This window comes from Xiphophorus maculatus, chromosome 1 (assembly GCF_002775205.1).
Source record: "Xiphophorus maculatus strain JP 163 A chromosome 1, X_maculatus-5.0-male, whole genome shotgun sequence".
In the NCBI taxonomy this organism is placed as follows: Eukaryota; Metazoa; Chordata; class Actinopteri; order Cyprinodontiformes; family Poeciliidae; genus Xiphophorus; species Xiphophorus maculatus.
This window is the reverse complement of record NC_036443.1, coordinates 25,866,580-25,890,378: the sequence shown is the minus strand read 5'-3', so window position 1 is coordinate 25,890,378 and position 23,799 is coordinate 25,866,580. Positions and strand designations below refer to the sequence as shown.

At 37.3% G+C, this 23,799-nt stretch overlaps 1 protein-coding gene across 1 annotated transcript in view; it reads left to right on the top strand.

The window, feature by feature from the left end:
* Positions 1-4,411: 4,411 nt before the first annotated feature.
* Positions 4,412-23,799, top strand: part of LOC102221199 (diacylglycerol kinase alpha-like) — a 39,892-nt gene continuing 20,504 nt past the window's right edge. The window contains exons 1-7 of the mRNA XM_023331174.1: positions 4,412-4,661; positions 18,057-18,160; positions 18,470-18,546; positions 20,422-20,548; positions 20,728-20,802; positions 20,877-20,926; positions 21,996-22,070. Coding sequence (XP_023186942.1) covers positions 18,085-18,160; positions 18,470-18,546; positions 20,422-20,548; positions 20,728-20,802; positions 20,877-20,926; positions 21,996-22,070 — 480 coding nt within the window. The 5' untranslated portion in view covers positions 4,412-4,661; positions 18,057-18,084. The remainder of the gene's footprint in view (positions 4,662-18,056; positions 18,161-18,469; positions 18,547-20,421; positions 20,549-20,727; positions 20,803-20,876; positions 20,927-21,995; positions 22,071-23,799) is intronic.

Sequence of the window (23,799 nt, the reverse complement as noted above, 5' to 3'; positions counted from 1 at the left end):
AAAATTTAGAAATTTTTAGATTAATCTCAGACATTTAAAAAAAGAAATGTGAAAATTTCAGAGTTTTGAAAATTGAACATTTTAAACTTCTGAAAATTTCTGAATTTTTCTAAAATATTTGCAACAAACAGGCCTAAATATATTTCCAATCTATGAAACAGCTATTAACTCTTTAAGTCCAACCCACGTGAAGTAATCATAGTTTTACTTTCCCATGTTGCAGTTTAGTTTTAGAAGAATGAAAATCTTAAAAACGGAAGTTGTTCTTTTTGTTTTGTTTTGTTTTTTGCTGAAAACCAAACATGTCTCTCTCAGCAGCTAACAAAATTGCTTGTGCCGCCCTGCAGGAGATGCCGCCCTGCAGGAGATGCCACCCTGGGCCGCGGCCCACATCACCCATGTCAGAAACAGCCACTGCACATGAGAACTCCCTTTGCGGTTCTGCTCTCCAAACGCTGTCTGGTTCTGGTAGCGTTTCTGGAGAATCCCAACCTTGTTCTTGTGGAAAAAGGCCTCCAGTTCAGAGTTATGTAGCAACTACTTACATTTAACCAGTGGACAAAAATCTACTTTCAATTTTGGTTCACTGCGTTGTACTTTTTACTTTTACCTGAGGAATATTTTTATACTCTCTTACTTAAGTAAAATTTCTGAATACTTTACTGAACGAAGAAAAAACAAGATACAGACACACCTACAGTTCCAGCGAAAGTAAGAGCCTTCTCGTCTTACTTCTTGTTTTTCCCATGTCATTTCCAACCTGCTGGGCCTTTTGGCACTGGCATACTTCACCCTGTTCTAACATGCAGCGTGTTTGCCTTCATGACTGTAAGAATTCGTTTCATAATGCTGAATCCGGTATTTTGTAATCATGCTATTTATTTGTATTCGCTTTTTTTTTCATTTTAGTCCTTAAAATACCAGAATTTGGACGTAACTGTACATTTGTCTGTCTGATGGCAGAATTTTTAAATATTAAATCAAATGTTCTGATCAAATACTCAAGTTGAGTTTTACCCTTTTTGCTTTTACTGAAGTAAAAATATGTTGAAGTAGTGCTATTATCTGAGTGCAGTTGTTTGGTACTCTACCCACCTCTGGTAGTTCACTAATATCATTGGGTTTTTGTGCTTCACTGAGATTTTCAACAAGAGTTTAAGTCAGATTACCATAACGGCCGGTCTTGTATCTTTCTGAACTTTGTTTGAACCACGCCTTGGTGGACTTTGAGAATTGCTTGGAATCATTACCCTGTTTGAAGGTCCACAGCTTCGGCGGCGTCAGAGGCTTTCCCGATCAAATCCGTCTCGCTCGCTGCAGGTTTTCTGTGCCAGTGGGAGCCGAGCTGCCCCAGAGCGCTGAAGAGCTGCCATGCCTCACTGCGGTGAATGTCTTATTTTTTCTCCTCCAGACATATCGTGGCTCAACATGCCTCAGAAGTTCAAGTTTTGATTTTTCACTCCACAGAACAGAATCTCAAAAGCTGGTGGGTCGATTTATACAGTTCTGAACAAATTGCAGCTGAGTTTTCTTGTGCTTTTGCTTCAGGGAACAGGCATGGAGCCTCTCGGTGAATCATTACTGTACAGAAATAAAAAGGTCTCTTGCAAGCAGTTTAATGCAGCTGACATCCTGCAGCTTTTACGTCAACTCGAGTTTATTTGTATAGCACATTTCAGCAACAAGGCAGTTCAAAGTGCTTTACATCATAAAAACACAATACAGAAACCAAAAATGAAACAAACAATAAACGTTGCATTTTGTGAAATGCCATAATCAAAATCATCAAGCAAATACACATCAAATATGTTAATCAATGTTACAGTTATTACAAATCAAAGGCAGCTCTAAACTGGTGGGTTTTATCCTTGATTTAAAGAAAATCAGTGTTTTAGATGTTTTGCAGTTTCCTTGATTTGTGGTGCGTAGAAGCTGAATGCTGCCTCTTCTCATTTGGTTCTGGTTCTGGAGATACAGAGCAGGCCAGAACCAGAAGACTTGAGGGGTCTGGAAGATTGATACAACAGCAGCGGATGTTTAATGTATTGTAGTGCTAAGCCGTTCAGTTCAGGTGATAGAAGACTGACTTTGTAACTGACTTTATGTGGTTCTGAATGTTCAGGTCAGAGTTCATCACCACACCCAGATCTCCAGCTTCCAGCTGTAATAACTGAAGCTGTGTGTTGATTCTTGATCCTTTTTAGGTCCAAAGATAACAAATGTGGTGTACCCCAAGGTTCAATCCTAGGACTCCTCTTATTCAGTATCTATTTTCACTATCAGATTATAACAAGAGAAAATAAGATTAGCTACCACAGATGATACACAGCTTTACGTTACGATGTCACCAGGTGTCTCAGAACCCGTCCAAGCACTAAACAGAAACAAAACTGAAGTTATAACTTTTACATCTATAGTGGAACGAACTAGTCAGCACACAGCTTCATTTATTACAAGTAAAACCAGCGACCAGGCTCAAAATGTGGGTGTGGTGATGAACTCTGACCTGAACTTTCAGAGTCACATTAAGACAGTTACAAAGTAACGGCCTTCTATCACCTGAAGAACATTTATGGGATTAGAGGACTAATGTCTCAGCAAGATCCAGAGAAACTCATCCATGCATTGATCTTTATTTGCATTAATCACCGCAGCAGTGTCTTCACAGGTCTGCCTAAAAAATCAATTAGATCCAGAACGCTGCTGCTGGCGTTCTGACTAAAACCAGGAAGTTAGAGTACATCACCCAGTTCTAAAGTTCTTCCTCTGGTTTCCTGTGGCTCAGAGAATAGACCATAAAATACTGTTGTTAGTTTATGAATCGCCGAAAGGCTTAGAGATCTGCTGTTGTCATAGCAACCTTCCAGACCCCTCAGGTCTTCTGGTTCTGGTCTTGGTCTGCATCCCCAGAACCAGAACCAAACATGGAGAAGCAGCATTCAGCTTCTATAATCTACAAAAAACTTCTATAAAATTGCAAAACATTTGAAATCCAGACTAAAACCCCACCTGTTTGCAGTTGCTTTTGATTAGTAGTAAGTCTAACATTGATCAATATGTTTTATGCATATTTGCTTGATGATTTTAATGACGGCATTCGACAAAATGCAATGTTTCCTGCTTGCTTCATAATTCATGACTGTGTGACGTTTTTATGAGGCAAAGCACTTTGAGCTGCCTTGTTGCTGAAATGTGCTACACAAATAAATTTGGCTGGACTTTAAATAACTTTAGATGGGTGTCTGCACGAAGAACGGATGCATCTAAAAGTTGCAGGTTGGAAACTTTTGAGGACTTATTGTCTAATTTGTTACTGAAAACACATATATAGGCCTATAGTTTGACCAAAAGTTTGGACACACCTTTTAATTCAATGAGTTTCCTTTATTTTCATGACTATTGACATTGTAGATTCACACTGAAGGCATCAAAACTGTGAATAACACATGTGGAAATTTGCACTAAACAAAAAAGTGTAAAACAACTGAAAATACCCCTTATATTCTAGTTTCTTCAAAGTAGCAACCTTTTGCTGTGATTACTGCTTTGCACACACTCTGCATTTTCTTGATGAGCTTCAAGAGGTCGTCACCTGAAATGGTTTTCACTTCATAGGTCAACCTGCTCTGTCAGGTTAATAAGTGGGATTTCTTGCCTTATAAATAGTCATGAAAATAAAGAAAACCCATTGAATTAGAAAGGTGTGTCCAAACTTTTGGTCTGTACTATATATACAGTATATAGTATGTATGTATATATAAAATTCCCTTCTCACCCACCGCGGGTGGTTCTTATCCTCTGAGCTCGGGTCCTCTACCAGAGGCCTGGGAGCTTGAGGGTTCTGCGCAGTATCTTGGCTGTGCCAAGGACTGCACATTTCTGGACTGAGATGTCTGATGTTGTTCCTGGGATCTGTTGTAGCCATTGGTCCAGTTTGGGGGTGACTGCCCAGAGGGCCCCGATGACCACAGGCACCACTGTGGTCTTCACCTTCCAGGCCCTCTCCAGTTCCTCCCTGAGGCCCTGGTATTTCTCTAGTTTCTCGTGCTCCTTTTTCCTGATGTTGCAGTCGCTTGGTATTGCTACATCTACCACAACGGCTTTCCTCTGTTCTTTATATATATATATATATATATATATATATATATATATATATATATATATATATATATATATATATATATATATATATATATATATACATATATATATAATACACATATGTTGTTGTTTTCCCACACTAAAAGCATTAAGTGTTTCCTGCATTGATCTCCTTTAAGTGATTCTAATGGTAATGATTATTTTAATGAGCATTACTTGACGGCTCCACAGCGCCTGTGTGTGTGTGTGTGTGTGTGTGTGTGTGTGTGCGTGTGTGTGTGTGTGTGTGTTGGTTCAGGAGGAGGGGTGTGCACGCAGGGAGCAGCCGAGGCGGTGCTTATGGAGGGATATTCTCACTCACTCTCTGCCCTGCACTACTTCGCCGCGTTCACCGCCTCCATTTGAAGTTGGCTGGCTGCTCTGCTCCTCGCCGGAAAGAAAGCAGAAAATAAATAATAATAATAAAAGAATTAAGATAAATAAAAAAAATCCCAGGATTTGTACCCGGCTGTAGGGCTGCACCACGACGAGCTCAAAAACAACGGAGCGTCGACAGAAAGGTAAACGACCCGCTACCGACTGTACATGTCCGGACTCGCAATGATTGAAGTTTCGCTGCGCGTTTTAGCGGCAGATCAGCTCCAGCAGCTCACAGCGGGATTATTCCAGCCGAAAAAAAAAAACAACAACCGGGGTTTGCGTTATAAATCCAGCGAGTTCTGCAAAGGATCATATTGTGACAGCGGAATACTTGAGCAGAAGCATCAGAGCAGACAGACTGTATATGAATGCACTGCGCTCTGCCTCATCTAAGGACATCATTTCAGTTCCCTTTGCAGGCTGTCACGTCTCCTTGAATTACATTTGGTGCACCAAGATGTCTGATTTCTCTGGGACTCAACTGTAGGTGCTTTTCTGAAAACTGTCTGCATGATTTACAGTCTGACAGCCCATTAAGCAAACAGGTCATTTTCCCCATGTGATAGGATCTTATCAGAGTTACCCTCATGCCTGGTTATGTGTGTTGCAGGTTATGTTGCTGTACAAGCTGCAGCACTGCAACCTCAACCAAAACACACATTAAACAACCCAGGGGGAGGTGGAGGTGCTGCTGGTGGGCATTTGTCAGAGATGTGACAGCAAAATCCTTCATGGTTGGTGGGAAGCGGGCGTTGGTAGTTACTGCCACCTCTGAGAGCTCATTGTTTACTCAGAGCTCCCTTTTCAGTGTCTTATGACAGTAAATGGTGAGTGTAACTTTCAGTCTTTGCACTGACTGGAAAAGGTTTTGTTGCTGACATCCTGAAGTTTTAAAGACAGGGAGTTTGACAGCTTTTCTTTACTTCAGCTGTGATGTTGTGTATGGCAACATTTGAGGCGAATTGCCTGAAAAACCTAAATTTGTGGCCTGCTCCCCTGTAAATGTTTAGAGATGTGAAACTGGTTCGATCTGAGAAATGACATCGATGGTTGCTATGTGCATGGATTATTTCACTTCTCTATAAATATATTGTATATTCATCGCTCACTTCCTTTATTATGTCACCATACAGCTGGAATTATGTGTTGATTAATAATTAATTTGGTGTTCAGATTTTGTAAAGGGTTTATTGTGGCGGTAGCCCAGGGCTACAAATCTTTTTTTTGGGGGGGAGCCTTAAAGATTGAATGACTTATTTTTCTACATTAGTTCATGTATTGCAAATAGGTGGTTTAATATTGTTGAGAGCCTATACATAAAATTGTGAAGTTATAACAGAACTCAAGAGAAGTTAAAATTTCAGTGACTGCACAATAAATCCATTAAACACATGATGAATTAAAATTAGCTCACTATTTTCCATTGTGGTGTTTAAGATTTTGCTTGCAGAAACGTCAACATCCAATTTTACTTAAGGTTTTGGTCGTATGTGATATTTATTTTCTGTTGTTTTATTTTGAATATTTAAAATATCTCCCAGTTACAGTGTTTAGTGTTCTTTACAAAATAAAAGCTTTTTGATCGTTGAGAAGTTGAACTTGCATAATTATGCCATTATCCACATATTATTTGAAAATGGTAACAAAACAACAATGTTATCGTTTATTTCAATAATGTTTGGGACAATTTATCCTCCAGAAAAATGTAGTGACAGGGTTAACTGCACAAACAGGCCCAGATTAGCTGTGAAAACTTTTGGGGTCGTTTGTTTGCGTGGAAGAAGAAATTTCAGGAAAGACTTTTGGTCTGTTTTATTTTGTTTTCCATTAAGGATCTTTTTATGCAAAACATGGAGCCCTCTAGTAAGGGTGATATTGGAAATTGGTCCCATATCATCCAAAAAATAAGTATCGGATCGCCTCCAATACATAGTCGGAACCAGAAATGGTCCGCAACACTGAACCGCCATCTTGAAAGGCAAGGGCAACAAAAAGAAAATATACTGACACTCTTGACCAATGTGCAAGAGAATATCAACAAAATCTCTTTTTTCGGGATCGACCTGTATGAGACAGAAAATGTGGCTTGTTTACCGTTGTCATAGCAACTACATAGCAAATGTCATGACGGATAGTTACAGATGCCTACCAAAATGGCGGTCAGCTGCAGAGTTCCTGGAAGTGTGACGTCACATGAATCACTTCCATTCCAGCAATTAGTCCGCCCCAGGATTTCGCTTGTAGTCTCTGTTTGAGTTATGCCACTTGATCAATCCGTTTCTAGCATTTCACACTATAAAATAACTAATAAATGTGTGTACAAATCGTGCTGATATCGCATCGGGTCAATATCGGTATCAGCCAGAACTCAAAGCTTTACTATCGGATCTGTATCGGAAGTGAAAAAGTTTTTACCCGCTGGTGTAGAAACTTGCATAATTATCAATATCAGGGCTGAAGCTGACAGAAAATGTTAAAATATGTAATTATGTATTATTGGAAGACATTATTAATAATACATAAACATGAGGCAAAAAGCAGATAAATATACATTTTTTTACTTGCAACTTTATTTGCTGAAGTTGTTAGCGAGTGAATCGGTAAAAACAATCACCTGATCTCAGTCTCTATATGTCACATACTGACCGTTCTGTGTTGCCATTTTTCTTCCAATCATTTCACCAAAGAGACTCTGTTTGCTATCACTGTTACTGGTGTATAATAAATAAATTAACAATGCTTTATCAGCCTGCAGCCCTGCAAGTCTTCTAATCCGCCTGGAGAAACCTTGAAATTACCTTAAATTGGACCAGTAAAGGGAATTTAAGGGGTTGGGCCCCAAACTGACTCCAGCCCAGGGCCTCATATTCTCCTAACTTCGGCCCTGTTCACAGAGTACCATGAGTGAAAAGGTTTTGCTTTATTATTATTTAATATGCTGTTCCTTAATGTCACTTTTTAAAAACTGTTCTTGTGAAACTTTTGTTCTCTTTTGTTTTTTACTGATGCATTAGAGGAAAGCACATGATTCAATTTCTGATTAATTAAAAAAAAAACATTTAATGTTTCAGTTTCTGGTAGTGAATTCGTAGGCGAACCAGTTAAGACCACCTCAAAAAAAAAAAAAAAAAAGAAAAGCGTCTGTGGTTGTATGACAGCATGTTACCTCTCAAGTCAGGTCAGGTTTTACTTTTTGTCTCTCTCTGTCTGAGAGCGGCTTGCCGTTCTACAAGGCTGCCTCCACAAAAAAACCTATTATATAAGTCACATTCAAGTCTGAACTCAGAGTGATGGGCAGTCCTCACTTTGAATCTGGGGGAGTGGGCGAAGCCTCGCCTACATTTTCCAAGAATCTGTGATTCATACTGCCGTGAATGTCGCTTCTCTCTTTTCTTTTTTTTCTGTTTTGGTCTGATTTAGAGTCTTTTTATGTGACGTTCCACTATAACTGGTGTTTCTCCTGGGTTGAAGTTGTAGTTTGCTTAACATTGAATTCCTCAGATAACACCAAGCAGAAACAGACAAGGGGAAGCCTTGTTTTAATAGATTATGCTTAGCTCTGACTATGCAGTATTGAAATACTTTCCTGTAAGTATTTGAATTATTACAAAACGGACATTTATATATGCAGCTCTGGTAAAAATGAAGAGCCCACAGCACTGAGCTCCGATGAAAAGCTCCTGGTTATTCCTCCATATTGATTCCTGAACTCTTCCTGAGTTAAAACATTAGTATTGTTGTTTCTAAATGAATATGAACTTGTTTTCTTGCATTATTTGAGATCTGAAAGCACTGCATCTTTTTCGTTATTCTGACCATTTCTCATTTTAATTTTTTGCTTGGAATTTCACAAGCATCTTGTCGGTAGTTTACAGAATAAAAGAACAATGTCAATTTTACTCAAACATAAACCTATAAAAAGTACAATCAGAGAAACTGATCATTTTAAGTGTGTGTGTGTGTGTGAGATTCTCATTGTACAACAAAAATGCATAATATGATGCAACTTCTTTTAATTGGAGGTAATTGCGATAAAAAATAATATTGTTGTTTTGAGTCCATTTTCAGTTAATATGATATTAATGGCCTAATAATGCAAGAGAACATAATCAAAGATCAACCAGCTTTAAATTATAATGAGCATTTAACACAGGAACTGGAAGACATGTTAAATATTCAAAGTAAATACATAAAAAAAAAAAAAAAACAAGGAATACAATGAATTATGAAGTTCTTCTGAGACCAAAGCACCAGACTGAGGAGTTTTTGTCATTTGGTTTTTGGTAGAAAGAGAGAAGAACGCTAAATCAAGCAAATGGAAATTATTGAGCTTGTCGATTAGTCGATTTATTGCAAAAGGTTTAACTGGTTTGGTAAAAACCACAAACTGATTAATCACCCTGACAGCTTTTGAAAGCACTTTGGAAAAAAATAAGAGACCACTTAAAATGATCATTTTCTCTGATTTGACTTTTTACAGGTTTGAGTAAAATGAACATTGTTCTTTTATTCAATGAACTACTGACAACATGTCTCCAAATTTCTAAGCCAAAATTTAGATGCAGCGCTTTCAGACCTCAAATACTGGGAAGAAAACAAGTTGATATTCATTTAGAAACAACAATACTAATGTTTTAACTCAGGAAGAGTTCAGCGATCAAAAATAACCAGGAGGTTTTTAATGGGATTCAGTGCAGTGGGCTCTTAATTTTTCCAGAGCCGTGTGTCTTCCTGCTCTGCAAAGTGACCCTCTGAGCTAACGGACCTTTTATAGTAAAGGAGTTTTCCCGCGTTGGTGCAGGCAGTGAGTCACAGTAGGATCTGCGTGTTGAATGCAGTTTAGCGTCTATTTTTGAAGGCCTGCCTGTGTCGGGGCAGGTTGCGTATTTGCAGGGGGAAGACTCAAAGCTAACCCCTGGCTGCCTCCCCTCCGCCCCGCAGAACCTCCTACCTGTTAGTCACCCATGGCTATGCTTTGACGGAGAGCAGCTGATGGAGGGAAACTCTTTCCATAGCAACCGTGCATGTCGGTCCTTCCCCTCTATCAATCTGATGCAATCTGCGCTCACTTCACTGGAGAGAACTGTTGCAGTTTCAGGACAAAAACAAAAGCCCAACACTATTTGTATTTGACTGCGTTTTTTTTTCTTTTCTTTCTTTTTTTTCGTTCAGAAAACCCAAAACAGTGTTTTCCAACCACAGGATGATGACAACGTTGGTGGCTTACACTCTGCAAGATCTGCAAAACAGCAGATTTCCTTCACACAAGTCGTGGGCGTTGTGAGAGATTGCGCAAACATTCAACCCCTACTGGAAAAAAGGTCGTCCCCAAGAGAAGGGAGCCGTTTCTTTTTTCCCTTTAATAAGCATTGTGCCTCAGGGTTTCCCAGCTCAGGGTTCAGGTTTTCACACCGTAATATCTGCTATTTAAGGAAACCCTGGTGAGAACATGTGACCTGCTGTTGTGTTTTGCACCGTTTACGTGGAGCAACAATTTGTTTAAACACAAATCACATCGCAAGCTGCGTGACAATGAATGGGTTCACTCTTTGCCAGCATCTAGATCCCTAACATCTACGCAAGAGAAACTTTTCCACATAAATGTTTCTCTAAAGAAACATAAACAGTTCCCTCATAAAGCACCTGACATTTGACTATCAGTCCAACAGCGTGACGTTACCAAGAGCAAACAGTCCGTATTTAGTCTTTCTCAAGCTGTTGAAATACTTAGCTCACCTCCATTTACGCATTCAGTTGTTTTCAGACAAGCAGCTCTCAATATATTACGCTATTCATTTCTCCTCGTACATGGGTCGGTTCTTCCTGTTCTCCATGTTCTGGCTGGTCCTGATGCCCCCCCAGCATGCAAATCATTATCTAATCAGGAAGAGAGGAATTGGATTACTCAGATAGGATCGAGATCATGTTGAAGTCGACAAAAATGATGATGGTGCTCGGTTGGTAAGGAGACAAAATGCAGCTGAAACAAGATATTTGCAGACGCTATAAAAAGATGCAACCTTTTTTTCTGTCTGAAACAGGGAGAGCTGAAACCTCTCCCTGTTTCAGACAGGATTATTTATATTTCCTGAATGACATGTCTTTAAAACTCATTCAGAAGTTCACAAATCCCCTTATTGGGGGAATTTAGTAATCGATTAAGAGTATGCAGAATCAAAAAAGGCCATTTGTTGAAATGACAACATCACATCACAGTTTTAGATTCACCTGGTTCAGGTTACTCTGCAAAAACACGAAATATTATCAAGTATTTTTGTTTAGTTTCCAGTGAAAACATCTTATTACACTTTAAATAAGACAAAAATAACTCAGACTTTTAAGCAAGATATGAGAGCTTGTTTTAAGTCAATAATTCTTGAATATTGATAAAAGAGCAGATTATTCCACTTATAACATGTAAAAAATGTCTTATTCTAAGTAAAATGATCTGCTAGTGCAATTAGTACTATATATATATATTAAGGAATAATTTACTCAAAACAAACTTTTATATGTTGGTAAAAGTTAGTTTTGTCTTAGCTCAAGTGTACTGAGGTATTTGGACTAGAAACTAGAGAAAATTACTTGGTAAGATTTTTGTTTTTTTAGTGTAAGTTAAAAATCTCTGTTGTTATTCAATTAATAATCAGTTAGTGCAAAAATAAGGCATCTACAAATGATCAAGTATTTACAAAAAGATTGATATATTGTTGAATTTTACCCAATAATGTTTATTCTCATATTTTAAAAAGTAGCTTGATTATTTGATTATTAATAATAAAATATGCAGAGTGCGCTCATTTTTTTAATCAATCGATTAATAATCAAAAGAATAATTAATTATTAAACAGCTGTTAGTTACACACCTGTAGATGTTTGTTAGTATCAGCACACAGGTGTGACATCATGGAAAATATAAACAGGCAACAGATCATGAAGAGATTTCCAAAAGTCTGTTTCATCTTGGAGGAACAATTTCCAGATGCCGGAAGGTGTTTTGTTCATGTGTTTAAACAAATATGTGCTGCCATAAACACCAGGGATGGATGTGTTTTGATGCGTTGTGTGTTTATCAGCCCTGCAATAACAGCAAATACGTTTCTGAAAATGCTGGCAGGAGCTAAAGTATCTGGGCTGAAATATCAAACAAACAAAATCAGAGCTTGGAAATTAAATCAGGGACAAAAAATCTTTAGTATTTCAGGATTTTTTCTTGATCTGATTTAATTAAAAATGTAAAAATGTATCCAAAATAACCAGCATTACATCTGGAGGAGGAAAGAAAAAGCTACAGAACATAATGGAAATGATGAAGCAACTAAGGCTGAAACGATTAATCAGATTAATCAGATTAATCAGATTAATCGTGATGAATCAAATAATCATCAACTATTACGAGTAATTGATTAATCATTAACTGGAGTAGATAGTCTAAAAAAAGGCCATTTCCTGAATGAGCAGTAATTAAGACAAAAAAGTATATACATCTTGCATTTAATATGAAAAAATCTTATTTTTTTTGTAAATATGTTCCACTCAGAACTCATCAAGTGACAGATTTAGTTTCTCTTGATTCAACTTCTGTAAAAAACAAAACTCCTGTAAGATGTTCTTTCTATTCATTTATTAATTGAAAAAATATTCAACACTAGACTGATGTCACATGTTGATGTTAGAAGTATTTGTTTTGCTGCAGGTTCATCCTTTGCTACAAATAATCAAAGGAATGTTATGTTATTGAATTCTAGAGTAAAATCTGTATTTTCTTATTTAAAAAGGAATAAAAGTAATTATTTGCATTTTTTATGTATTTCTAATATTGTATAAGATAAGCTTAAGTGGATAAATAAACATCATTTATTTTTACCCAAATAATCAATAGAATAATGGATTACTAAAATAATAGTTGGAGCCTAAAAATATCAGCCAGATAGAAAATCGGCCAAAATTTCAGCAAACGTTTGTGAAATTTAAATCCAAAATATTTGACCATCGTTCAGTTTAAATGGGAATATTCTTGCTTTTAGCAAATAGAAATACTTTTGCCAAGCAGAACCGAGCTAAAAATGGAAAAGTTCTGTTTATTTATTGTTAGAAATGTACAAAAATAGAAAGTTTTGTGTCTGTATTTATACAGATTATGTAAATATCTGGTTTCAGCTGCAGATTAAAGTGCTGCTCTTGACGAACACAGGAAAGGAAGATCATTCAGACGTTTCTAAAATAAGAGGCTCCTATTTTTAGTTAATCTATGAGTCAGTTTTTGACGGCGGAGTCTGTAAGCAGTCAGAGTCTCTGATCTGATTTTCAAGATTCCTTCACGTGTCGCTGTCAACACCCGACCCGGCCCACCGCATGAGCAGAGATGCTAGGCAACGCCGCTGACCTTTTGGGGGAATTAAGAGAGGACAGTGTGAACCTCTCAGAGTAAGATGGATCCGGATCACATGCATGGAGTGCATGGTATCCCACATTATTTCAGGGGCTTTCTCAGTGCATTCTTTGTCCTCTGAGAAGTCTGATTGTCGAGCAGCCGCCACTGATTCGTGCACCAGCTGCTGCTGAATGTGTGATAAAACCTGGGGACAAAAGTCTGAACGAAAGCTTCAGGGTGGACTTTTCATCAGCCTGGACTGAAAAACATTGTGCACTTTGCTTTCAGTTTGCATCTCTGATGTAGACTGGGTTGATGTGTGGAAAGATTAAACAATGAATACAAAAGGTTTGTTTTCATTTTGGGAGGGACTGTTGGTAAAAAGGGTTTGCCATGTTTAATTTATTAACAGTCTCGTTGTTTTCTGTGACTTTACTGATCGCCTTCAGATAAACAAGCTGAGTAAACTAAACATAGATTTAAGTGTTTTTAGGTCAGCTGTAGAGTTTATGACTGGTCTTTAATCTTTATCAGTATTTAGTTTAATGCAAGCATTATCAATACCTGGGATGTAGGGCTGGGTGATAAATCAATTTTACTGATCAGTTGAATTTTTCAGTGCAAAAACACAAAATCTAACTAAGTATTTTGGTCTAGTTTCTAGTTTAAATATCTTAGTATACTTTAACTAACTTATAAGTTAAATCTGAAGTCAATAGCAACTTGAAATTGATTTTTAAAAAAAGAAGCACTAGTTTCAATGGCAGATTATTCCACTTATAGCATGGGAAAAAGTCTTGTCATAAGTGAAATAATCTGCCATTATTTACTTTTCGATTATGAATTATTTACTTAAAACAAGCTCATCTACTTGTAAGTTAGTTTTGTTTCATTTCAAACTAGACTAACTTGGAGAGATTTTGTGTGTTTGAAGATTTTATTTTAATTTTTGGAAAGTCAGGATTTAAAAAAAATAAATCCACTACTTGGGTTTCCATAGTTCACAGTGACGTCAGCACGTCCTGGGCCGCCATCTTGTTTGACAAGAATATTTTACAGCAACTATTTATTTGGATGTTGAATACAAGTCGACTCTACAACAAAGAATCTGAATGGATCTACGTAGCAATAATAATATTACTCAAGTAAAAGAAAAAGGTACAATTCAGTAAAACTACTCTTATAAGTACCTTTTCCCCCCAAAAGAGTACTACCCACTTTTGAACATAGACAACACCAGTAGCCTACAGGCTAACTGTTAACAAGCTTATGGTCTGTATTGACAAAAGTGGGACTAAAGTGTGAACGAAAGCTTGTAGGCTGGGATTGACAAATCCCAAGTATTGATTATTAGCTAGCCTTGGTATTAGCTAGTCATCTTTCAGCTAACATTACCTGCATCCAACAGCATTACTCAACTCAGGCTGGTAGTTTGGGGGGGAAACTGTAAAAGGTTTGTTACGTTTTGCTGGTTTGCTGCCATGATTCTAACGCAAACCCGGCTAGCTCTGCACAGCAGCAGCAGGTCTCCTTCGCTACCTGCACAGGTGTACAGCGATAGCGTCTTAGCGCTCATGTTGCGTTTAAAGACGGCTCGGAAAAAAGGTTACGACGTGTTAACAACTGATTAAACGGTTTTAACTACTGAAAAAAGTGACAGAAGGCACAGATATGGGAAGCGCGGAAGCCCCTACTGCACAGGTGTCAAACTCCAGTCCTCAAGGGCCGGTGTCCTGCAGTTTTTAGATGTGCCACAGGTACAAACCGCTGGAATGAAATGGCTTAATTACCTCCTCCTTGTGTAGATCAGTTCTCCAGAGCCTTGCTAATGACCTGATTATTCTATTCAGGTGGTGCAGCAGAGGCACATCTAAACGTTGCAGGACACCGACCCTGCAGGACTGGAGTTTGACACCTCTGCCCTACTGTATCAAATCGGTATAGGAATAACAGGAGTTGTCCACTTTAAGGTAAAAACAACAAACAGCTTCCAGTCCAGGGAGGGGAAGACCCGCCCGCGCCCGCCCATGCTTGGGATAGGTCAACTGATAAGAAACACTTCATTTTTTTTACTATGTCAGCATCAAATTTTTATGAGTATTTAGTGTCTCGGGCTGCATTTGCTTCCTGCCCCATCAGCTGCATTGCGTGACGTCGGTACTACGTCATCTGCATTCCAGCAATTGCTCATTTAAGCTGACAGTCAACCATAATTCAGCTTCACAGCAACAACATCTACCTTTGTGGTTAGAAATGACCCACCAGCAAATGAAAGGTGCGCAGCGCAGGAAGGAAACGAGTCTGTTTGACGGTGTGTTTTATTTCACTTCAACTCAAAGTTGTGTCTGTTTCACTTAAAATGTTCAATTTCCTCCTAAAGCACGTTTTAGACTATTACCTCCTTCATTTCCTACGAGCTGAGGAAGGCATCAGTCGATTAGAGAAGCATGCTACCTCTAATGACAGACCTGATGGAAAGAGCACATTCTTTCAGTAACATAATTGTGTTTTAACCCCATTATGTATTCCATCAGTTCTGTAATCTGTTTTTATGTTTCTTCTATGACAACAGCATGAAACAGGATGTTGTTACCTGTCCATTAATTCGTTTCCTCTCCCCTTAATCATTAATGAGGTGAATGTTTTATTGCCTTTATGAAGTTTCCTTCCATTAGGCCCCTAAAGCTGGTGAAAGCTTCCATCCAGGCCCTCGAAAACAACCTGAGGTCAAGTCATGCTGCAGTCTTTTGCTCCTTCGCTGTGTCATATTCAAATGTTCACCCTCAGCTTTGTGTGACATTTAAGTTTCCTCCTTTTCAAACACAAGGGGAGGCCCCTCCACTACCCAGGCTGGTTTTTGTAGCCTGAGACTAATATGTCATTGTTTATCACCTAATTCTTGCAGACCACACCACTGCTTGACACTTGCTAAGTGTCTGGCTTTTGATGTTCTCTGAAAGCTGATTTAGGCCAGAGAGCGCATGAAACACATTTTGGGTGCAGACAATCCCCAGAGAGAAAGTATCCTGGGTATCGTTCGGCTGAAATCGTTTCTGCCTGACCCAGTTTCAGATGGCTAGCTGCGTGTTTTCATGGCGTGGGGTCTAGCAGAGACACTTTACAAGCATCAGCATGCAAATTATGCTGAGTTTTCTTTTGCGAGGCTCCAAAATATGTGGAAAAATAAAGACGGCACACTGCAAAAACACAAAATCTTACCATGTATTTTTAGATTCATTTTGTGTGAAAATACAGAAATAAGAAATAATCTGCCAGTGGAACTACTGGATATTTTCATCAATTTCAAGGAATTATTGATTTAAAACAAACATCTAAATTATTCAGTTTTTTTTACGAGGCTCCATCATGTGAGGAAAAATAAAAATAGCAGCTTTCACACTTTCAAAAAAAATCTTACCAAGTATTTTTGTCTAGTTTCTAGTGCAAATATCTTATTACACCTGAAATAAGACAAAACTAACTTAAAAGTAATTTTTCAGCAAGAAATGGGAGCTTGTTTTAAGTCAATAATTCCTTAATATTAGTAAATAGTAAGGAAGATTATTTAACTTATAACATGGAATAAATGTTTTGTTATTAGTGAAATAATCTCCCAGTGGAACTAGAACTTTTGATCAATATTAATGAATTATTGACTTAAAACAAGCTCATATTTCTTGCTGAAAAATTACTTTTATTAATGACTCATGACTCATTACAAATGACTTTGTAAAACTTTTACAGCTGTGGACATTCTACCACATCTATAAGCTTAAATCTTTTGAAAGTCTGCCAGGTTTTCTCCATTTGATTATGTATTTAATATTTCTCTGGAAAATTTTCAAAGTTTGGGATTGTTTTTTTTTAATTTTACTCTCTGTCTTGATGTTGTTTGTTCCCTAATATTCTAACAAACATCAGAGACCTTCACACAACAGCTGGAAATATTACTCTTTACTTACAGGAAGACTTTTTAAAGTAGTTGGTTTAATTAGATTTTATTTAGGGATGTCAGAGTAAAGGAGGCTGAATATTAATGTAGGGCTGCAGCTCACAATTGTTTTACGTATCAAATATTCTGAAAGTTAATCAATTAATTGTGTAAAAATTGATAATTTTATAAAATAAAATGCTAATTAATAATTAATTCCATTTTAAAGAAAGAAAATAAAAATTTTGTTACCTAAAATTCAGTGACAGATGCAAAGGATGCAACTACAAAAATATTTTAACGTCAACATTTGAAAAGTTCAGGCTTGACTTTACATCGATGCAGTGTAGCGATAATCTGTTAACTATTTTTTGGATTAACAGATTACTAGCAAAAGGAGCTTAAGAGGAGATATTTTTTAGTTTTTACAGAATTTTAAATGGTGGAGCTAAAATTGCCACTTGAGGCCTGCTGGTGGAACATATAAAATGTTTTTGTAACTTTAATGCAAAATGTTTGTATTTGTACAGTTTTGACTTCATTGCTGCTCTAAATTTGTTGTTCTTTCAATAATTGCACTTTTGGGTTAACGATTAATCAGTTGCTAGATTGATTGACCATCATTTCAATAATCAATTCATCTGATTAATCGTTTCAATTTTATAACCTTTTTGTCCAGATTTTTATTGGTAAAATATTTTTGGCTTACTTACTGTTGTTCTCTCAATAATTGCACTTTTGAGTCTGTACTCTAGTTAAGTATTAGATCATTTAGATTAGTTGATGATAATTTCAATAATCAATTCATCATGATTAATCTGACTAATTGTTTCAGCTATTTTCCTAATTTTTATTTGTAAGAGCTTTTCAGAACCATTTATTCTCCTCTGTTTTATTTCTACTTGTCAGAAAAGCTGCACTAATTTTGCAGTTGCTATCTGACAAAACGTGAAAATGTTTTTGTTTTTACAATTTTACCGTATTAACAATGCAATAATTACGCATCATAAAACATATTTCTGTTTGCGTAAACTTCTGTTAATCCCTGCAAAGTTTGGATGCGAGTTCTGTGTCAGGCTCTGGATGTTTCTGCATTGCGAGATGAGGAAGATGCTATCTCTTGCTTGCAGCCATGCTTTTATGTTTTACAAAGAAGCAGTCTGCCGTTCACCCACCTTCTTTTTTCTCTCCGTCTACATCTCACTGTTTCTCTCGCCTGTGTGTACACAGGCAGGCAGTTAGTGCAGAAGCAGGCATCATGTCCACCCCCACAAACCCAGAGGTGAAGGAACTGAACCCTGTCGACTTTATCCAGCTTCAGCAGTATATTGAATGTGAGTACAGACAGACAGGCATGCAGGCGTCTTCTGCAGCGCTCAACATCCCCTCCCCGCACACACTTCCACCCACACACACTCATTTACCCTCGCTCATGGTTGCTCATATCTAGAGGCAGCAGTAGTTTAACACTTTTTAAAAAAAAAATGCAGCTAAAATATAAACTTGCATTCTACTTTGAATGCTTCTTGATGTATTATTTAAATAAACGGCCGCAGAGGGATGGAGCTTGCACGAGTAATTACAGAAGTGCACATGTGCAGCTAGCTGCAGCCCTGGTGTGACCTCTGTGTTCCTGCTTGCAGACTGCAGCTTGAAGGTGAAAGACGTGCTGAGGGAATTTGATAAAGACGGCCGGCTGGCCCAGCACCGACATGGAGAGGTGAGGAGGCAGCGAGGGGACGGCGCGTCCCGCCGCGCTCGCACTGGACTCACTCATGCTGATGCTGCAAGAGGAACAAAATGATCGCAGCTGTTTGGTGTGAAACGGCGCTATGATTCATGTATCTTGTCAGTTATTAATAATCCCGAGCTGCTTAATTAGGATTCCAACCTATCGATCATGTCGTTAAGCTGTTGCAGCCGAGCGGCGCTGCAAAATGTAAATTGCCTCCTTAGATTTGCCCACGCAGCAAGGCCCCGTTAAACACTGAGCACGGTTTTTCTCATGCTGTGCAAGCACAAGCGACAAAAAAGATCTATAAATAACGTACATTAATGGTTTTCGCTGCCAATTAATCTGCGAAAGGAGTCACTCCTGTGGAATTACATTCAGCTTTATAAGGAAATTAATTAAAATGTGGGTTTTACAATAACAGTAATCAGTAAGTACTGTATGTGTTAAAGCTGCAGTAGGTAACATTTTCTTAGCGCTGTCAATCATGCTTGTGTGCACCTTTGCCATCCCTCCACATAGGCTATAACAAAGGCTCACATGAATGCTAAGGCTACATAGCATTAGCATTCATGATGACGGCGGATAAACGGTTTTCCTGGAACGATAGGTTGTTTCTCTGCAATTAGCACATTTAGTAGTGTGTTCACAAGGTTGATTGACAGCGCTAAGACCCTCCTCCTGTCTCCGATTGATTATTCTTGACTGGTAGCGTTGTATTTCTTCAGACAGCAGCAGTAGCTATCTGTCTCATACGGTTACAACATAGTGACAATCTTAGCAAATATTTAAAAAACACTTTTTAAATAAAAGTTACCCACTCCATCTGTAAGGAAAACAGAATAATGAAAAGATTTATTAGACATGGAGAGAGTGCTCCTTTCTTTTTTCTTCTCTTTCCTTTGCTTTTTGTGCCTTGATGGAGCTTTAAGTATTACTGGGGCATCCCTGCAGGGCACCAGCTGGGAAAAGGGAAAAAATATTAACGTGAAATGGATTTGTGGTTCACCATCATCAGGGGAATTCGGCTCGTTTGCCCTGCAGCATCAACTCATGTGATTCCAGCCCATCTGTCATTTCAAGCAGATGGACTCAAATCTGGAATCAGCAGCTACTTTTATTTTTTATTTTTTTCATGTCATCGTAACATAAAAACATTGCAGCCTCTTCAGTTCTTATGAGACATTTTTATATGCAGAAGTATTCACATCCCCCGACCATTTCCAGATTTTATGTTCAGTTTATTTTTATGGGACATGCTAAGAAAAAGCAATGCATTATGGCAAGCAAGGACAGAACATTTTAGCCCTTGAACATACCATCCACACAGTGAAATGCAGTGGTGGTAGCATGATGCTGTGGGAATACTTTAAGTATATTCACTTGTCATAATGATTCAGTCAAAGTCTAGAGTTGAAAACTTTAACCATGGTGGAAAAAAACCCCCAAAAAAGCGAGCACATATGCACTTTTCAGATTTTTGTTTTTTTAAAAATAATATATTTTTTTGGTTCTACTCAACAATTATGCGCTGCCGCTTGTTGGATCCCAACAAAATACTTGTGGAAAATGTGGAAGAGTTGAAGGATGTGAATAGTTTTGTGTGCATTGTAGCGCCTGAGGCTTCTGAAAGCCTCTTAACGTAAACCGCAAACCGCATTTCTGGGCTCTTATTCTGATACATTAGCAAGAAATTGCAGTAATTTGTGACAATCTTCCTCCTTTATTTTTCACAACAGTCGAGTTTGAAAAAAGGGGAAGTTATCAGCCCAAACACATGAAGACAGCTGAGCGTTTTTACTTTGCATGTCTGTGAACCACTAAAACTCAAAACGCACCTCTCTCTCGCTTCCTTCGCCCCAGTGCATCAACGAGGAAGGCTTTCGGCAGTTTCTAAAGACCTACTTAGAAGTGGACTTCCCTCCGGATCTCTGCCAGCGGCTTTTCCGCTCCTTCCAAAACTCTGAACCCACCCAGGAAGACGACACCAGTGAGATTATTTTTACACTGTGCATTCAAGCAGCTCATTGCCTGCACTTTACAGCAGGCTCTTATCAATTTACGTTATGGCCTATTTGGCACAGAGTCATTCATCACTGGACTGTTTGTGCAGATATGGTAACCAGAGCATTTATAGCCCCTCTCTCCTTCCTCCCATCTCCCCTGTAGAGGAGGTGTTCCTCAAGGATGTGTCGTGTTACTTCTCTCTGCTGGAAGACGGCCAACCCAGGGACAAACTGGAGTGTAAGTTACTAGTTTCTGCTCTAATCAGAACCGGCCGGCTGGTACTTCCACTTTTATTTCCTGTCTCTCTTCAGTTGCTTTCAGGCTTTATGACAGAGATGGCAACGGAGTCCTTGACAGCTCTGTAAGTTGCTGCATAAATTATTTACAGTCATAAAACCATTAGGATTATTTTAGTGATCCATTATTCTGATGATTAATCAATTAATCGGTTTTAAAACGGGGCCATTCTGCTGATTTTTCATTTAAACATTTGTTCCTTTTTTTGCGCAACTTCAGATACAATAATAGATGCACATAAACAAATAGTTCAATTCCTTTTTTCAAATAAGGAAAAAAAAGCATTTTATTGTCTAAAATGCAATAACATAGCATTTAACTGCAAAAACACAAAATCTAACCAAGTATTTTTAGTCTAATTTCTAGTGCAAATATCTTAGTATACTTGAATTAAGACAAAACTAACTTAGAAGTAACATTTTTAGCAAGATATAAGGGAGTTGCTTTAAATAGATAAATCCTAAATATTGATGGAAAAAATACTAATTTTATTGGCAGATTATTTAACTTATTACAAGACATTTTTCACATGTTACAAGTTAATTTATGTGCCGATGAAACTAGTTCTATTTCATCAATATTAAAGATTTATTTACTTAAAAAAAAGCCTCTATCTTTCTTAAAAGTTACTTTTAAGTTAATTTAACTTATTTCAAGTTTACTAAGATACTTGCATTAGAAACTAGACCAAAATTACTTGGTAAGATTTTGTGTTTTTGCAGTGTACGTTTGATTAATAGAAAAAATCCTCCTAAAATCATCAGAATAAAACAAATAAAACTAAATTTCAGCCATTTCTCTTGGTGTAACATCAACACAGATAATCTGTTGATTATCTTTGGCTAATAAATTAATAACTGGATAGCAAAACTAGGCAACTAAAGGAGTTCTGTGTAGAATATATATATATATATATATATATTACAGTTTTGACTTTATAACTTCTCTAATTGTGTTGTTCTTTTAGCAAAGTAGATTTTTTTTGAGTTTCTGATTAAAGATTAATTGATTATTGCATTAGTTGTTGATTATTTCAGTAATTGATTAGTCACGATTAATCATTTTAGCTCTAAGAAATATAATGTAATCCTAACAGTTTTGAACGACCTTTCCCTCTGTCTTTTTTTTTACAGGAAGTAGATCGAATTATTGCTCAAATGATGCATGCAGCAGAATATCTCGATTGGGACGTGTCCGAACTCGAACCGGTAAGTCCCAGAATCCCCTGGTTTAACATGAAAACGCCCCAGTCACGCACGTTCAGCAATAAACTAATTCAGAACGGTCGACACATTACCTAATTTATAAAAAATATAAAATGCCCTACTTAAAAAGTCATTTTAGGAGAGAAATGTGGAAAATTGTCCTCCCCCATTCAGATTTTGGTTCTTTAACTTAAATGCTAACCTGAATTGATACAAAAATGAGTTTTATTAAAGTAACTAATCTATCTCAACCAACCTGACCTCATGTGAAAAAGTAATTACCCCTTAAACTTACCTGCTGTCAAGCCCAGAATTATTTATTCTCCTGGCAGATTTAGATTTAAAATTTGTTTTATTTAACCAGGATGCTTGTTTCTGATAGGAATTTAAACTCAAAAATAACACAACAAGGCAAAAGAAGCGTCAATTTAGAAAAATAATTGCATCTCTTATTTTCATTTTCTTAGAAATATCATGTAATTATTGGCATTGCAGTAGTTGAACTCGTCCTCCTGTTGCTGATCAGTTTTGTTCTCGTTTCCACTCATTTTTTTTAGGATTCACATTTGAGAATCTTTAATTTCCTTTATTAATTATCTATAACAGGAATGCCCAAACGTCTTGTTAAAAGGACCAAAATTGTTGAAACAATTTCCCTAAAATCAAATGAATAAAGCAAACTGGTTTGTATTTACTTCTTTTGCACTTTTGCTATACTAAATTAAAGGCATCTCGTTTTTAGTTTGTTTTAAACAAATTTATTTTCAACAATAAGAACAGGATTTGGGTCACTTTCTTTCAAAACACTTGGTATTTTTACCTAAATTTAATAAAAAATAAAAGCTGATTTGAGTGCATCAAGGTCGACTTATCAGTAAAAGTCTCTGAATAAACGTGGTTCTGTCTTTTGTTTTTTTTTTTTTACATTTAACTTTTTATTGAAATTTTTACATTTATTTACATATACAGTGAACTTGAACACAACACATCCACCTCTACCCAAAATAAAAAGAAACCAAAACTGTTGCTCGGGGGCTTGTACTCATTATTACCTTATTGTCTCTCATTTTCATAGGCCTTTATCCTCTTTTGTCGCTCTCTGATGTCCTGAATATAGTCCATTTTGTCCATTTTTTTTCCATTTGTGCTTGTTGCAGTCTCAATCTGTGTGTCAGTTTTTCCATAATATAAATTTCTTCCACAATTTCAGTCCAATGTTCTTGGCATGGGGGGTCCTCTTTCCCCCACTTCCTCGTGATCGCTTTCTTACCCGCTATTAACAGAATCTTAATCAGGTATCTATCTTTTACCCTAATCTTGGTGTTATTAAAATTACATAGATAGAATACCATGCTACTCATAGGGATATCATACCCCAGTATCCTCTTCACAGATACATAAACATTTTTCCAGAATGCAACAATTTTTGGACAGTTCCAAAATATGTGCGAGTGATCAGCATTCATCATTCCGCATTTTCTCCAACACTCTGCGCTTGTATCACTATATTTATTCTTAATTTTAGGCGTGATGAAAAAACGTATAAGGTTCTTCCATGCAAACTCCCTCCATATCCGCGAATTAGTAGATGTCTGTTGTGTTTTCCACATATCTATCCAGTCTTTATCCGTAATTGTCATATTAAACTCTGATTCCCATTTCTCTTTAATATACTTTGTAGAATGCCTATTCATTAGTTTTTGATATAGTGTAGAGATGGTTTTCATTTTAG